The sequence below is a fragment of the Protomyctophum parallelum genome (genome assembly GCF_964188405.1).
Source record: "Protomyctophum parallelum genome assembly, chromosome: 14".
Taxonomy (NCBI): Eukaryota; Metazoa; Chordata; class Actinopteri; order Myctophiformes; family Myctophidae; genus Protomyctophum; species Protomyctophum parallelum.
The window spans coordinates 34,517,818-34,536,485 of NC_139709.1; the positions used below are offsets into that span (position 1 = coordinate 34,517,818).

The 18,668-nt window shown below is 41.6% G+C and overlaps 1 protein-coding gene across 4 annotated transcripts in view; it reads right to left on the reverse strand.

Moving 5' to 3' along the window:
• Window positions 1-3,266: 3,266 nt before the first annotated feature.
• sntg1 (syntrophin, gamma 1) overlaps window positions 3,267-18,668 on the reverse strand; it is a 69,769-nt gene continuing 54,367 nt past the window's right edge. For all 4 annotated transcript variants that reach the window (XM_083782508.1, XM_083782510.1, XM_083782509.1 and 1 more), the window contains 5 exons: window positions 17,906-17,977; window positions 14,585-14,737; window positions 13,477-13,569; window positions 4,429-4,539; window positions 3,267-3,858 (listed from right to left, as the gene is read on the reverse strand). In XM_083782508.1, coding sequence (XP_083638634.1) covers window positions 3,673-3,858; window positions 4,429-4,539; window positions 13,477-13,569; window positions 14,585-14,737; window positions 17,906-17,977 — 615 coding nt within the window. In that variant the 3' untranslated portion in view covers window positions 3,267-3,672. The remainder of the gene's footprint in view (window positions 3,859-4,428; window positions 4,540-13,476; window positions 13,570-14,584; window positions 14,738-17,905; window positions 17,978-18,668) is intronic.

Consider the following 18,668-nt stretch of genomic DNA (forward strand, 5'->3'; position numbering starts at 1 on the left):
GAAAACCCTGTCGAAGTGATCAGGTGCCCAGTTGTCCAGGTGCAGTTTGTGTGTGCAGTGAAAGTGGAAAATGTGATGTATTTTTGCATCACAGCACTTCTGGTTGAAATGTTGCACAATAATAGTATCATACAAATGTAAATATGAAATTTGAAAGCATGAAAATGTAATGCGTTTGATTTCCCAAGGGATGCATTTGTTATTTGTGCATATACTGTAGTGTCGAAGCAATTCCACAACTGGTGTGCTAGAAGAAGGCAAACGGATAAGGATAAGCGACATCCTCCTTCTCTATTAGTGTGGCTCGATGTTACTGTCTGGCAGCTTGTGCAACTTGTCTGTTTATTGCCAATGCTACTGTATAGTTAAACCAGACAAATAGGCAAATTTTTTTGCCAACGGCTGATTCGGTCTGGTTTATTAACCAGGCTAAGTATCATGGTCAGTATCATGGTCAGTATTCCCATGCTTTTTGTTCTTGCTTAATGTAAGTCGCTCTGGATTAAGAGTGTCTGCTAAATGCCTAAATTGTAAATTGTAATTGTAAATTGTCAGTATCATGTCAGTATCATGGCCAGTATCACGTCAGTATCAAGTTATTATGGAAGTAAAGCACAAGTTAACTGTAAGACTAGACAGCAGATTGGTAATTTTTCACATGGAAAATGGATTTTTGGATGCCACCTTCTTGATAAATGAATGTAGATTTATGCTACAATATAAAGGCATCCTCTGCACACTCAAATATGTGCAAAATCGGATTTATCTTATTTTTTTTATAGCAAGCTTTCTGTCATAGACCTTCATCAGGCCTGCTTGCTATTAAAAATAAATAAATAAAATATAACTTTTTCACTATTCTGACTGGTAGATTTACACAATGTACATTTAATTAATTTCATGCTTTATGCACCGAATAAACAGATACATTTCAGCAAAAGGTTCACCAAATTACCTTGTCTATGGTTAGTTACTGAACAACTTTGATTTATCCTTTCAAACAAGCAAGTTAATATCATCTACACATAGCAATTACCATCTGAATAAAACAGATTATGAATGCAAGCTTCTATTACAAATATTGTGCGTGTATCTTCATAGTCTCTTATTGTCTATAGGAATATCAGTGCATACTGTATGTTGCACAAGCTGTTGAGTCCACTCCAGTCACTTTGAATTTGAACCAAATTCTGTGAAAAATGTAATCAAAATCAAAGGTTAGAAACGTCTCATTTATTAATTTATTACACATCATATTTGTTAATAAAACGGGTATAATCTGCAAAAAGAATTAAATCACTTGCTAGTTCCTGTGTTCAAAAGGGTATGCGACCAAAGGTCATTTTTTAAAGCACGACCGCATCACTCAAACTCTCTTTGCATAGGCTGCCATCACCGTCACTCATCCCACTCTCTCTGACTGCATGTCAGCTTAACCAACACACATGAAGCACTTCAATGACTCCATTTAATTTCCTATCCTCTGAGTTCACTTACCCATGTGGTCCTCTCTTTTGTTGATCCTACTTAGGGAAATTGAAGGTAAGAGCATGACCGACTGCACTAATTGACCGTAAGTCTTTTAAGATGTTCAAATTTGGCTTCGTGGTCACAAAAATACAGAGAAAACACAAGAGTGGTGTAGAGACAGTTTGAAGCGCCATCTCAAACCCCTCTCAGTCTATGATGCTACATGTCTCTATCTTCTTTGATGTGTGTTTCGTATCGTCATGGTGCTATATGGCTATGCCAAAGAAGATCTGTGATCATATAGTTTACTATTTACAAGCTAAATTTAAATGAGATGAAAGTATACAACCATAACTCATTTCAATCTCTTAACTTGGCCCATTGGGTTAATGATGAAGAGATCAAGAGGATATAAACTACCTATATTCTTCGGTATACACATCAAATTAATCAAATGCCATAATCCCTAAAAGTAATCCCTAAAAAAAAGAAAATCTCCATAATGAATTAATCTTTAGAGTTCATTTGAATGTCAGTACTGTATTTATATACACAATCAAGAACGGGATAAATCAATAAAAAACATCACATAAGGTGTCAACATTTTCCTAACCACGTTTGGAGCAGTGTGCCTTTTCTTTTCTCACACAACCCACTGCATGTGTTGTGTGCAGCACTTCTCCATTAAGCCATTCTGGACGGGAACCCCTTTTGGTGTTTTAAGCATTATGTTATACTTTAACTATTGAAAAAAAGCAGATCTACACGCTTGTAGGTCTGCTATTTTTGAAAAATCGTGAAAATGTGGCGCAAATCTTTGAATATTTATTCTTTCAGAGCGAATGTTTTTAACTCAAATCTTTGCTTCTGGGGAGGTCCCTGGAACAACACATTTTCAGATGGGTGTCGGCGGCCAAATACATATAATCTTGGGGGTCCTTGACATGAAAATGTTTGAGAACGACTGACACAGAAACATGGGTTTTTCAGAAAACTTTAAGAAGACATTTGTAGAATCGTTCCCAGGTCTAAATGTTAAGGTGATTCATTATTCACTATAGTTTGTAAATCTTCCCTGTAAAGAGTGTCCTGTATGAGTATACAGCCATGAATGATTCCATAATCTGACCATTTCTGAACCATTTCTGTGGGTGAGCTGATAAAACAAACTGTAATGCAACGTAACACAAACATAACAACAACAACACATACTGTCACATACAGATATCTAGGGCCAATCTCTCTCCAGTGAAGTGGATACACATCAATCCAGTCAAACGGCACACTGGTATTCAACTGGATAATAGTCAAGGTTGTGATATCCCCAACATACACATTTGTGTTAAAATGTATTAAATGGGCATAATTTACAAGCTAATAAGGGAAGTGTGCTGTAGTAGGATTTACAACTAGCATGGGAATGTATTCCATATATCCCCACACAGCATAAATGATAACCTTGTTGTATCAATGGCAACACATTTCTCCCAGACTAATATTTCACTAAATGAAAGCAAATGCTTTTGGCGTTTATAGGTATAGTATTGGATTTGAATTATATTTCATTGAAAAATAATTGAAGGATAAATGTACAGTATGAAAATAAAAGTTTATCTCTGCTACACCACATAATCAAACAAAAAGAGAAAGCATTGTTTTAACTACAATTTACAACACCACATCAACATCAATAGTCAACTTTATGTGGAAAGTAATATTGTCAAGAAATAAAAAATGTCATTAGGGAAGTGCAAGTGGCATACAGTATTATATAAAATGATAAACAAACTCTAAAATCTGTGCAGGAGTCCACCATACATCAATTTCTAATGTATAGAAAAAACATCTTGCCTTGGGGATAGAATTGAATGCCTGCTTTTAATGTTGGATGATCAACTAAATTATATCCACAGAAAGTTTCGTTCAGAAATTTTAAATAACACAATTTATTTTCTTCATCACTGGAGTCTTTTTGTCGGCTACAAAGTTGTTCAACGTCCAAGATAAGCAAATTAATCCATGTTTCTTCCTTGAAATCATCCATTACATTTCTCCAGAAGAAGAGGTCTTCCACCAAAATAGTCCCACTGTCCTCCATAATATGGATGACCAGACACTGAATACACACATTTCCGTGTTTTAATTGTTCATTTAGGCCATGATTAAGTGCAATGTCTTACACGTTTAGTGATAAGATGCCTGTCAAGTGGCATATTTGAGTTTAGATGTATGGGAATTACATGAGATACTGGTGAGAGAGGCCATCCCAGTGGTAGTTGCAGTGCCATGATGACTCTCCACAAACATTGGGTCCAGGCAAGCAACTTTGGCAGCAAAAAATGCATGGATACAATGGAGCACGGCAAAGAGGTTCGAAAATTCCAGCTCCTGTAACAGAAAGTCAATATTGAAATTGCACAGAAATGGGTTACTCTAGTCTAAATATTGATGAACAAGAAATGGTCACATAGTGATATTTTGTCAGGTGAAAGAAGCGCTGTCTCCGTTGTGTTCCCCCCCCCCCCCCCCAAATTAGTATGAATGATTATTGTTTTAGTGTATGTTTGTGTGTCACAACAACCTCACGCCCGTTGTTTGCGTTCGTTTCGCTGCAGTGCGGTGTTTCCGTCACCCCCCCCACCATATTATTATTATTATCTAGTAACGTGTATGTTTCTGTGTCACAACCTCACGGCCGTTGTTTGCGTTTGTTTCCGACGCCGTGTCGGGGTATGCTGAGTGAGTGTGTTGATGCTGCCTGGCTGGCTGGCCATTGGCCAGAGAGGAGGCAGACGTAGCAGACGAGGCAGCCAATCAGATCAATATGATTAGGTCGCGCGATGGTCGCTTACATTTCAGGAGAGTTCATACGTCAGGTTTCACCTGACAAAGAAATCCACCAATCCACTCAATAGTCATCTTGATGAATTTCATCACTGAAATGTACAGGCTCGTTACCTTTGCTTCGATTGCTTTGGAGTCTTGATTTTGGAACAAAAACTTGATCTTGCTTTTCCCGTCATCGGATGATCCTTTAAGTTGCGAGAACTTGTATCTCCACAGCACAGCCTGTATAGGATACAAATACCAAGAGAGGACAAATGGGGACATTTAAAATCGAAGCTATTATATTTGCAGTTTAGCGGATGAGAACACTGTGAATGTCACATTAAACAGAGGTAAAGATACAAGATACTGTATCCCTTTTCATAACTGAATCAACATCGAGCTGTATAAACCGCATCTGTGCAATATCTTTAGACAACGTTGAGTTCTCATTCGAGCATATCTCTCTGCTATACAGTTGGTGACCTCGTCTTGTATGTGAATATGTATCTGGTACATGCTACTCCTACATACATCGGTACTGTGCAAGATTTAATTCCCACAGTCTGACTGATAGTGGGAATATTACACTGCACAATGCACTGTAAGTGATATTTGAATGTGCCATTGTTGAATAGTTATTCATACTTGAAATGAGTTCAGTCAATTTTCTGATGCATCGCAGAGGTCAGTACAGGGAGAGAATCACAATTCTTCAAATGCCTTCACACGCACACGCACGTACCCACTCACTCACGCACATGCACATGCACGCGCACGCGCGCACACACACACACACACACACACACACACACACACACACACACACACACACACACACACACACACACACACACACACACACACACACACACACACACACACACACACACACACACACACACACACACACGAGAGAGAGAAGAATTGGCTTGGCTTTTCAGAGGGATCTCAAAGAGAGCATTATACCCATCCCATTCATATCAATTGCACCCACAAGGACTCCATAACACGTCAGAGCAGCTGGAGGGACGGTTGTATAGTGGAAAGGTTTCAGAGGGAGCAGGGAAGAGGGAATGGAAGGAGAAGCTATCAATAGCAAAACCCTTGTTTTCCTGGACGGCTTCAGTAGTGACCGCTGTCTTTAAATCAGGTGAAAGAACTATCCCATCAGATTGGAGACCCATCAGTGTCCTTCCAACAGCTGATTCACGGGCTGATTTTAGGACACTTTTATATGGTAACAGGACAACTCACCCCAACCCCGTTTTCCTCCCCGGAATGTTCCCCAGTGAGGGGTGGGAGAGGCTGGACGGCAGACGGCCGTTGAACTTGAAGGACAACGGACGTGCGCTTATGAGAAACTATACAAAAATAAAAACTTTGGTGAAAACAGAAGCGCAACACGAGAATAAAGGAAACATTCGGTAATTCGCTAATTCACAACTACTACTTTGGTGTTGAAACTTTGAATTTCTCTAACTATAACTTTCACAGCAGATATATCCTAAGTATCATCATCATACTATAATTCTAACAATGTCTGTCTGCGTGTGTGTGTGTCTGTCTGTGTGTCAGAAACACTGCCGTAGCTCCTTACTGCCTGCACCAATCACTCCAATCACTACTTTTCACACAGGCACACATATGAATATGGAGGGCGTAACGAAGCCCTTTTTTCGATTTGACACATTAATGATTATTAATGAATTTATTAGTCAATTACAAACGCACCCGGGCGCAGTACCCCCCACGGCCACAAGGGGGGGGGGGCAAATATCTCACAACGGGTAAGGGCTAGTGAATATAATTTATGAAAAGGCTACTACAGTGATAGCCTTTCCATAGGAGTATATTTTTAGATTTTTACAAAAACAGTCAATAGTATATTAAAAGTTATGAATCTTAAGAACCTAAGGCAACTATTGTAAAGGTTATTTGCTGTGTAGACAGTACATAAGGCAGTGTGTTGAATCTGCATACAGCCATACTACCCCCTCCCACCGCTCACAGGGGACATTTCCGGGAGGAAAAACGGGCAAGCACAGGGTGAGTTGTCCAGTATTCCTTTTATACAGTGTACCGTATATACAGTATTAATTATCTCGCCCATTATGTCCAGATTTTAGCATGCTGATGATACCGCGTGCCAAACTGACTGAAATGAGCATGGTGTTGGAGTGGCTAGTTAAATCATGAGTGACCCTTTTGATAAAAGCGCAATATAATTGCACCATATTTACCACATAAAAAGACATGGGGGTTATCATCACTAATACTATATCTTGAAAATAATAATAATTTACTACATGTTGTTAGCTTCTTATTTTTTTTCTTTGGAGATTTCTTTCTTTCCTGATGTTTATAATCTCATAATCTTCATCATCTCGCACCCATTGCTCTTAGAGGATGCCTAATATCCTGACATTTGCAGTACATCTAGTAGTAACTGGCTGTCTTTAAAGTCAATCTGCTTTCTTTCTTTCTTTCTTTCTTTCTTCTTTCTTCTACTGGAACCGCAGGAGGCTTTGCAACTATCTCAGTAGATTCATTGAATGTTTGGCTGGAACAAGAGGCCATGTTGAATGAATAAATGAAGAGAGTCTTTTTTTTAACTTTTACTGAAGTCTCTTGCTATAGAGCGATCCAGCACCAGATCAAAAGAAGATTTTCTTGTGGGTGAGCACTGAGCACAATTTTGTTCTTGAACTTTGTTTAAGAACTGCCTCAAGCTTTGGCCAAAGTCAGCGCAAACGGGTGACCATCAAAGATTGCTGTCTTGTTGTTTTTGCGACATGCCCGCAAGGGGCCTAGAGCCTGTAAAGTGGCCGTTTCTATTCAGTCAACGATAAGGTTGAGATGTGATAATGTATTTGGCGATTTGTACTTGCAATGGATGTTGATACACAAGCAGAACTACAGACAGAATTTTGTTTCTCCAAATGGTTTTTATATAACATGTTTGAGCATTCCCTGGCCAGTATCTAGACAGCAGAAGGAAAGCTTGTGTTATACAGTATATTATTGTGTTATATATCGTTGCTGTCGGGAGGAAACCTCATAACTCCATTTTTGAGGTTTTTGTCAGTGCTATTGAACACCCTTTACGTGTGTTGTTTGTAGTTTCGAAAATATTGAACCAATGGAAAGTAGTAAAAAGTGCTTTGGACAAAACCCCTTAACTACATTGGACCCTCAAAATGTCTGCTAAACCAACTAACTCCACCACCTCTCCCCCTCTCATGGAAGTAATTGACAATATATAAAGTTACAACAACAACTTTGATGGGGCTGCGTTGCTTTGTTTTAAAAATATGTTTTCTTAATTTCCTGAAATTTTTTTATTTTTCATTTCCTGAAAACTGAACATTTTGGAGTTATGAGGTTTGAGAGATATTATGTCGTATCTTATCTTTGTTCTTTGCGAGGATGTGTCCCGTGTGTCATTGCCAGGTTGTATTAGAACTCCGTGACTACACTTAGTTTGTCTGCGTTTGCTGTAAATTAAAGGATTAGATCATTCCGTTTGTTTTGGTTTCCAGGCAGCGGCGTGATAATCAAGAGGTTGTCTGGGTTAAATGTGTTGCAATATACAGTATCACGCATTTCCTGCATTTATTCCGGTCGTGATCCCAGCTAGTCTAATCCAGAGTAATCTAGTAAGAGAGCGGTGATCTCGCCGCAAAGCAGGTGCCTATGGGCTATAGTTGCTCCTATGGCTGGAACTATTCCATTGAGATAGAATGAGCACTTCCGCATTCCATTGTTACAATGCGAGTCAACAGGTGTGAGTGTCATTACTCTCCTACTAGATTACTCTGGTCTAATCTATAAGACACGGTAAACAAAGATGTTCGCTTGTTTTTGTTCCCCCCCACCCCAGTCAGGGAGGGCGGTGTTGCAGCTCACTATGGCCTCACTCACATGTAAGACACACTTGTGTCCTGTGTGTTCTGTGTGTAATGTCCTTCTTGTCTAAATAGTATTTGTCAGAGTGATTATTTTGTCTCACACCTTTTATGTACTGTTTTATGTAATATTTTATGCAATGCTTGTTTTTGTCTACCTGCCAAGGGACAATAAATGGTAATGAACTCTGATGCAATTACTTTTGATTGTGCTCCGTCCCTATATCATACTATAATTGAGCGAATGTCTGTCTGAATGTCTGTCTGTCAGAAACACCACCTTATCTCCTCATTGCCTGCACCAATCGCTCCCACTTTTCACACAGGCATTGACCATAATAATATGGAGGTCTTAACGAAGCCATTTTTCCAATAAGATTAATAATGAATTTATTAGTGAATAAAAACCCGTTTATTTGTCCGTGGTCTATCTCCGACCGAGCCACACTATTAGCACACATCTCTCCATGCCAAAAAAAATCTGCACGCTCCCAGAATCCAGCTAGGCTACATTTTACCGACGCTACTGTCATATTTACTGTACAGATATTGTTTTTACATCACCACACGATCCCACGGGCAAAGTTGCGCTGATCTGCTCCACAGTACACCACCTCAGGCCCCTCCCCCTTTGCACAGACAGGCGATTGACGATTCAAACCACACACGGGATCACTTGATATAACTTTTAACCAAACGTGGGTGAAACAGCGTGCAGCCGCGCACGCAAAGAGTGCACGTGCGCACGCACATGGAGTGGACGGATTGATTGATATACAAAAACAACCCTTGCTTAGCACCTCGCTAAAAACGTGCGCAGGCTACTCTGAGGTAGGGCACCCACTGTCGTTATAATAGGAACCTTCTGCCCTTGCCTGGCTGGATTAGTGTGTGTGTGTGTGTGTGTGTGTGTGCGTGTGTGTGTGCAGACTACTTTCGCTGTGAGCGTGTGTGTAAACTACTTAAGCTGTGTGTGTGCACGTGCGTATGTCTGCGCGACCACTTTTTGCAATGCAATGTTTGAACGTCACTTCATATTATAACTTCAAACCAAACGCGGGTGACACGCCTGCTCACTGACGACGCGCGTCGCGCAGTTACAGATCTCATCTTTCCTGCACCTAATGTGAAACATTGAACAGCACGGCCACGATCACAACGGAATGATTATCTATCGGGGTGGCTCTGTTGGATCAGAACATATCAATAAATTAAGCCACCACTCGACGGAAGGGAAACACACATCCCGTAAAATACAATGATAAAATACATACAGACAAATGCAATGACTAACGTTTGGCTGCCCTGTCGACACCACTTGAGTACTCAGGAACGAAACATTCCTAAATCACAAAAGACGTCTCATTCTTATCCTGATTAGATAAAGCACAAAAAACTGCAACTTGATTTGAAGCCCAAAAAGCCAACCTCCGACTTTAACACAGTAGATTATAATGCATCTATATGGGCAGCAGACGGTCAGCTGAGCGGTTATATGGACCGTCTACAAAGTGCAACACCGACAGTGAAAATATTCAATAGCTTTATTTCTATGCAGAATATTACCAACAAATATATATCACACATCAATGGTGTACTTATTATTGCACTACAGCATCTATTAGTGAATATTTTTTCCCATTGACTTGCATAGGAAAATCTACAACTATAACATTATGTCCTACAGTCCCCAACTTCCCAAGATCATCTGTAAATTATTCCCTGCCTATCAGTAATTTGATCTATTACATCGCATTACCCACACTAAATATAATTTGCTGTTCATATATTCAGAACGGGTAAGGACTAGTAATAATAATAAAACAAGTTAAAGCTACTATAGGTTGTCTTAGAATTCAAATTGAAATCCACGCACGCACGCGCGCACGCGCGCACGCACGCACGCACGCACGCACACACACACACACGCACGCACACACACACACACACACACACACACACACACACACACACACACACACACACACACACACACACACACACACACACACACACACACACACACACACACACACACACACACACACACACACACACACACACACACACACACACACACACACACACACACACACACACACACACACACACACACACACAGAAAAAGACATCTATTTCAGGACTTGGGCCTAAAAAAGGAGAAAACAATACAGTAGACAGCCATCGGCTGTGTCCTGTTAATTCACATAATGGGTGGCAGTCCTTTGCATGGCTCTCACTCAGACTTGAGTCAAGGCCAAAAACCAACTGCAGAAAGGAGTGAGCGTTTGGAAGCCAGAGGGGACGACCAGCCATCATAACAAATGCACTCAGACTACAAAACGCTGCAGAATAAGATAGCACCTAAAGAGATGCTCAGTCATCAGGACTAGTTTCATGAAAAAAGGAGTATGTAGTGCTGGACCCAAAAATGATCAAATGAAGAAGAAAGGCAATGTCCACACATGATAGGTTGCTCTCCCGTCTTTTCTTCGCTTTTTTGAGCCACTCCAACAACCAACTATGTCCGTCCGTCCCCGACTCCCAAGGTATATATATATATATATATATATATATGTCCGTCTAAATGAGTACGGCAATAGTGTTGGTTGACCACCAAGTGTCACTGTTGAGCAGCCTAGCACACACGCACACACGCACGCACGCACACACACACTTCAATTGGCTTCATAGGCATGGGAATACATACTTTTACAATGCCAAAGCAAAAAGTGGAACAATACAATCAAAACAAAAATGTTATGTGGAAGTCAGAATCTCAAATAAATCAATTTCTATGTACCAAAATCACTCGATGCAGTAATACACACAGTGATTAATCTTTAGGGTGGCACACACACACACACGCACACACGCACACACGCACGCACACACACACACACAGTCACACACACACACAGAGCTTTCTCAAGTTATATGGGTCAATCACAGCAACATACTGTATGCCAGTGAACATGGACATTTCAACATGTACACCACATGTGTTGAATAACATGACATTCCAAATGGGAATTCCAGATATGGTAATTGCACACAATGTAATTTCACATATACTGTAAATGTATGTCTTTTTAACCATCAATCAACAGGAAAGTAGTATAACATTAACATTCAAGGCGTTTAACATTTAGGGACCCATCTTGCGTCAGGGGCACTTGACGCAAGATGTATGCCCGCACTTTGTATGCCTGCAAAGTGCAATAGCAGGCATACAAATACAGTGTGGCTTGGGCGTTACGCAACTTAAACCAATCAGCGTGCCAGGTGCCATTGCCTTTGAGAGATCCATTATCCATAATCCATTATGCCCTGGGGTGATATCTTAGCCTTGTGGAAATGCAAAGCGTGCTGCCTCGGAATACATTTATATTATATACAGAGGGTTTTTTTGTGTGTACCAGTGTCTGACTGTCTGTCATCCACTCCGTGAACCAACACAGTCTCACTTGTGCTGGGAAATCGGATTTATTAAACAGACTTGCACTGAACCGAGGGAAATATCAATGGAAATGACACCCATCTAGCCTTTAATTACCTTTTATTAAAAAAACACATTTGGTTACTGATTATGGGGAATTTTACATTATTTTAATCCATTAAATCTTTGCTGCGTAATGGGGTGATGAAACTGAACGAGGTATAATCGCGCACAATGCACCTTGGCACAAATCTACTTATTTGCATTGAAAAAAAGCATAACTTATTTTCACCCTTTGTCAGACTTCTGATTGGTCCCTGACTGACAAAAGGCTCATACATAGTCTGGATTTTCGGTGGTGGGGTGACCACCGAACTACAACATGACGTCAGGAGCCGTGATGATTAAGTGATTAAGAGCAAACCACCGCCACCGCTCCAGCCCTTCTCTCTGTTTTTACTCACCACCGCTCAACGTTATTTCAGCTCCGGTGGTCAGCTCACCACCGGAGCGGTGGTCACCTCACCACCAAAAATCCAGACTATGAATAGGCCTTAACCAGCAGGCTCTTTCTGCCTCGTTCCGCCTTGTTTATGGTGAATTTGCTAAAACATCATTTTTGGAAAAAACTAAAAAACAAACATGATATGCCGAGTCACCGTGCTGCACCTGTGATGTTTCTTTTTACCGACACCAAGTTTAAAATAACAATCGAGTGTACAGAATATCAATATGAAGCAACTGAAAAACATGTTATTTCAATGGTAGTGGATGGAGAGAGAGGATTCTTGTCCAACCACGAAACTGCAACCAATGGGTGCGAAGAGGAGCACAACCACGGGCGGGACTTGACAAAGGAGCACAAGGAATTGATCTAATTTCTCCTTTCAGTGTCAATGGCAAATATTGAGACGTGTGGGGACAAAAGCTGGAGGGGCTAGCGCAGTAGCGGCCCTCAAAAATCACACCCATGTGAAGTGAGGGGCGCTCTTATCATCATACATCATCTCATTCCGGCCAATCACAATTGGCGTCCTCACCTTCGTCATCAATGTTTGTGTAGTGTGTGAGTCATTGTCAAAGGCATTTAATGTTTGTGTTAGGACAACATTGGAGGGGCTTTTGCCCCCCCCTCCCCAAATAAGTAAAGAAAAGACGGGTGAAGTGGCGTATCCAGGAATTACGTTTTGGGCAGGCAAGAAAAAATGTGTGAATTGTCGTCTCCCTGCGCACAATCGTAGCACTAAAAGGTTTTCAAAGAGATATACCTGCGAGACGAGTATAGGACACAAAGGCTGAAAGGCATGCATTACATTTACATTCCAACGGGTGATTGAGAGGGTCGCGCTCTACTGCGACGGCCAATCAGCTGTCCACCGATAGTTCTCAGGTCTTGTTTTTGTCCTCTTTTTTTGAGTGGTGCAACCACTCCTACAACCAGGAATGTCCGTGTACACCTATGTATGTGGTCATGTATGTACCCATGTGGTCATGAGCACCAGTATATGACTATAGGGTACCAGTAGGGGGGCGCCAGAAACAGAGAGAGGGATAGTGCTGCAATGTTGCCTGCTAATGAGAGAGAGGGGGGGGGGGGGGGGGCAGGGAACTGCACCACTCAGTTCACACGGGTGAGATTTTTTTTCTCATTGTATGGATTTTGGCCAGGCCAGAAATGGATTTGGACAGGCGGACGGACACCTGCCCTCAACCTTATTGTAGATACGCCTCTGGATGGGTGAGCAGCACCCTTTCGCATGTGTGTGGACAGTCATTGCCTTTTACCAGAGCACCCCCCCCCCACACACCTCCCTCCCAATCCCATGCACTCACCTTTGAGGCAGCGTCGAAGCAAACGAATCCCATGCCGAAGTCGACGGTGAGTCCCATAAGGTGACTCTCCATAATGCAGGCGTACGTCTTACACTGTGGAGCCAGAAACAAGACATTATAACAGCTACCACAGAAAACGTCCCCATTTCACTACACTATTAAAGCATGTCACAGGACCATAAATCTGAAACAGGGTTTCACTAGTGATAGTGATAATGATAATGAATTTATTTATATAGCCCCATTTCTAGACAAAGTCACAAAGTGCTTTACATTAACCCTTGGCCTACAATTCACGGAAAAAACGGAATTAATCGAAAAATCTAAACCTCCCGTTAACGGAAAAAACGGAATGACAATCAATATCAGTTATCGCGGGGTCAAAAGAGCAAAAATTAATATTTCTTCGCTAATATCACTAATGTTGGATGTAATTTACCAAAAAACGGCCGAAATCCGCGTTATCGTGCACGCGCGCCGTCTCTATGTGCGTGGCTGTAAAAAATGTGATATTTTGCGATCTTTTGGGGTTGATTTGAGGTTAATTTGACTTAGTTATGAAAAATATAGCATTAGCTTAGCAATCCGGACCAGCCAAGCTATTGACTAGGGTCAAAATACTACAGGATGTTGTTGATCGTTGAACCGGAAGTGACTTAGGAAGATCCGTCTATTTTAGCCAAAATCAGCATAATGGTGCTTTCCCGCCATCTGGTGGCGAATCGAGAGAATACATTTGCAATGAATGAAAAAGAAAAAAAAAACATCTCTTCAATCCACCAGATCTTTCTTGTATGTTAAAACGATGAATTAAAAATATGCCAATTTGTTACCCAAACAAAAAAATTGGGACTGGTAGTCCAAGGGTTAAAAGAGAACGACAAAAGATCAATCCATGCAATAGCAGGCATACAAATACAGAACATACATAATAATACAATAAGGACAGTTAGGTAGGTGCACATCTTAGGTCAGCTGTAGGGGTGGGAGACAGGGCTTTAAAAGTGAGTAATGAGTAAAAATTTCAAATCAATTCTGAAACTAACGGGTATACCAATGGAGAGTAGCTAATATGGGGGTAGTAGTGGTTTACGGTGCACATACTGACCTGTATCCTCTCCACCTCTAGAAATGTGGCCATCTGAAAAGCCTTCTCCCAGATCAGCAGCTCACATTCCAGCTCCACACTGAAGAACAGGTCCTCCCCGGCCTCCGTCTGGATGCTGAAGCAATGCTTCCTCTTGTCCAGAAGGTCATTGTCCTGAGATATATATATATATAACACCGAAACAGGGACGTGCAAGAGAGAGTGTTATAGAGAGGCAGGGGCTGAAATCTCGTAAGAGGGCGCTTTTTAACCAAAAATAAATAAATAGCAAAAATAGCAGATCTACAAGCGAAAATAGCAGATCTATACAACGTGTCACAGCGCGATGCGCTGTAGATCTTGAGAGCTTGTAGATCAGCTATTTTCGTGGGCGCAACCCAGCACTCTTTTATCTACTGGACATGCGGTGTAACGACATGGATTTCAAAACAAATTTGTTCCAACGCGAAATGGTGCGTTCCAAGTTCAGGAGACATCGGGGAAAAAAAGCTATTCTCCTGAATGCTGCCTTCCAGTATGGCATGGGAAGGAGTGGCATGATTTGCATTTCTTCCACCAGAGTAAATGCTGCATTCGTGGTCTGGAGAGGGCAGTTTTCTTTTTTTACAGACGGGTAAAAGGGCAGGGGCTGAAGCCCCCTTTGATGTCTATGTGTGCACGTCCCTGACCATCACGCACAGACAGTGCACAGTTACTCGCTGATAACAAGCAGTGATTATGATGTGTTTGAAGAGCATATGGAACCTAAAGTCTGCAGGTTATGATCCTCAACACTCTCTGTTAATTTTGTTTTGCCACGTGAACCTTAGCGCACCTTTGGCATTCTGCCAAAATAGTGATTTCTTGTACAGCTTGTACGGTAGGTTGGCTATTTTCGGTGAAGAGCTTTGATGTAGCAGGAAATACTGTAACAGTGGACCTAGCATAGACCCCTGGGGGACCCTAGCTATTATGGCTCAAGTGGTTCAAGTAAAGGTAGCACAGAAAATGCTTCACCAAACAAACATGTGATTGGTTAGCTGATTTGCTCGTTTTGATGTTTAATTGACATCATATTTTGCGGAATTTTGACGGAATTTCTCCGTTCATTGACAATGGAAAATCTTCAAAAAATGTGGGGACAAAAGCTGTTTAATAGAAGGGGCTAGCGCCCCTTATTGAAAATTTTGGATCTAATTCACGCCAGCAATTTTTCCCAGTTGAGCTCTTATTTTGAAAAGCCACGTTTCCAGACTACCGGTAGTGAACATAACCTAGTAAGTGGAGCAGGTCCTGAACAGGCCTTGTTTACAAGATGGGTCTAGCACTGGAGGGCTCCTCATCGCCGGCTCTGTTCCATCAAAGAAACGTTGTTTTGACCAAAAATGCCATCCGGGACAAGGAATAGGAGATACAGGCGATTGAAAGAAACAGATAGAGATATTATGGCGAGGACGATCTAAGATGGGCGATCCATTGTCATGACAACAACAGGTAGCTACCCGATGCTAACGCAATCGAACGCACAATTGCCATTGACCAACAGCAATGGCAGTAAGCGTAGTATAAAAAAATATGCTTTAATTGACGTAGATGTACAGCAATGGCGGGAGGGTGTTTTAATAATATAAATTTGGCATGGGGAGGGGTGGGATTACATTCACTTCTTACAAGTACATTTAAGGTCACATTCCCACCTAATACTTCGGTAGACTTGATGCGAATAGGCGGAGAAGTTGGGATTCTTGCATATTTAATTTGCTGCGGTTTGCCTTCACACTGCGCTGTCATCCGCAGCAATTGGAAACGCTTTATCAATGTGTTCCATTCATAAACTAGCCTATAAGTGAAATCTACAGTAGGTGTTAAAATTATACTCATAACGTGCATGTGTCGTCGGGGACGACACATGCACCTCTCTCTCTCTCTCTCTATCTCTCTCAGCCACGCACTGTTCTTTTGGGCATGGAGGCACAGCGCGGAGTGAGATGAAAGTCCCTATACTCCCCAGTCCCCACACAGTGACAGCACTCCATGCACAGACAGACAGAATATTCTGTAGGCTACACTGCAGTGTTTTTATGCGTTTCCTTAAGCAAGTAAAGTATGCCTTCTCCGTCTCCAACTGTGTTTAGCTCCTCACCCGCCACATTGTTTGCTTCATTTCCTTTATTTGCTGCGGATTGCATTCCCACCTGCACCGCATCGTAATCAAGTGCGGTTGGAAGCGAAGCGAAACCCCCCGTTTTTGGTCGGAGTAGAATGCAGTTCTTTGATGCATTAGGATTCGAATGATGCTTCACACCTGCCAAACGAAGCAAACTTCCCCAACAATGTGCAGCAGGATTCGTTTTAATCGCAGTAAAGCTTTCTGGCGTGAATGTCACCTATAAATTACAAAGCAATTTAAGATACGAAGCATTTTGTATCCTGGTAAACCATCCTGTTCCTGCGGTCACATTAGCATGTGTCTATTGCCGAGCGGTCTGGCCCAAAGTGCTGAGGAACCAAAAAGTGGAAGAGCGGCCTGGGCCGGCCAAGCGGTCCAGGCACCTGTAGGCTGGTGGTAATCCAGCCTGACAGTGTGTCGCGGGTCCCGATCCCGACGACCTTTGCTGCGTGTCTCCTCCCCCCCCCCCCCCCCCATCCCGTTAAAACAGCAGCTAAAATCATCGGCAGCACAGAATCTCCACAACATCTACACCACTCGTTGTATGAAAAAAGCCCACAACATCATGAAAGACACCAGCCATTCCGCAAATACCCTGTTCAAACCACTCCCTTCCAAAAAAACTACCAGAGCATCAAATCTCGCACCACCCGTCTCAGGAACAGTTTCTACCCCCAGGCAGTCAGGCTGCTGAACAGCTGACCTTGAACTGTATTGCACTGTTTTGTCACTTCGTCACTTAAGTATGTAAGACTGAGAGTGCTCTGAGCAAAATAAATGTCATTGTATTTATACTCTGTATCTATACACATGACAAATAAACCTGAACCTCTCTCCCCCTTTCCAGTCAAACTGCTGTAATTCTATCAATATAAAAATATCTTCAAAAGAAAGAGCCTATCAACGTCTGTCAATCACAGGGCCCCGAGCGCAGACGCTGACTGACTCTTATTGTAATGTGATGATAATGTGAATTCAAGCGACTGAGATGGTTTATCGGGCTGGTGCATTTGCACCATACTGTTAAACCTCACTGTGGTTGGACTGCAAAACAGAATGCAGCAAAAATATTTTTCTAATTAACTAATTCCAAGTGCAGGTTCATTATTCTTTCACCTCAAAAAGCACACTTTTCAGCGTGTAAATATTAAACGTATGCCTCGAAGCCTTACCTTCAGGACCTTGGACATGATCTCATACACAGTGAAACTCTTCTCTGCTCTGGTCCAGTCCCATGTCGTCACCTGAAACATGTCACATTATTTAATTGGATTTGATTTAATATATTCAATGAATATTTTAACTGAATAGCTATGCCGTGCGCTTTTAAAGAAACGGAGCAGATGAGAGCCGCCCCCGGAACTAATACTTTGAGCCATTGTATTTCTCTCTCCAGGTTTGCTAATTTAAAAACCAACCAAATTTAAAATGAGTTACAGCTCAGTGGGTTGGTTTAACATGGTCTTAACTGCTATAATTTATATTCACATTATGCTCATTTACACGCAACAATTTATTATATATAACATATATTATATATAACATATTTCCCTATTCTCATCTCTCCTTCTCCAGCACATTCAAGTGGTACGTGCGTGCAGCTTTTACACATTAATCAATTATGCATCTATATAAAGCCAAACACTTCCCTATTCTCCTCTTTTAGCCTCCAGCACGTCGAAAGGGTGCCTGCAACTTTACTTATTAATCAATCATTTCCCATCTCTTAACTCAGTGAAAATCAATAAGCTTATCTCTCTTGTCACAATCACTTCCATGGCTCACAAAATGTAAACACAGAGTTGATGATCACCATCAATCAGGGCCCTAGATCAATGCGGCACAATTGGTTTTGTTTGGAGTCATATGCATTTTGCGGCAGGACGATGTTTCGGTACGGCACACGGCTGCTTCTGGTGGAAGCCGTTGGACTAT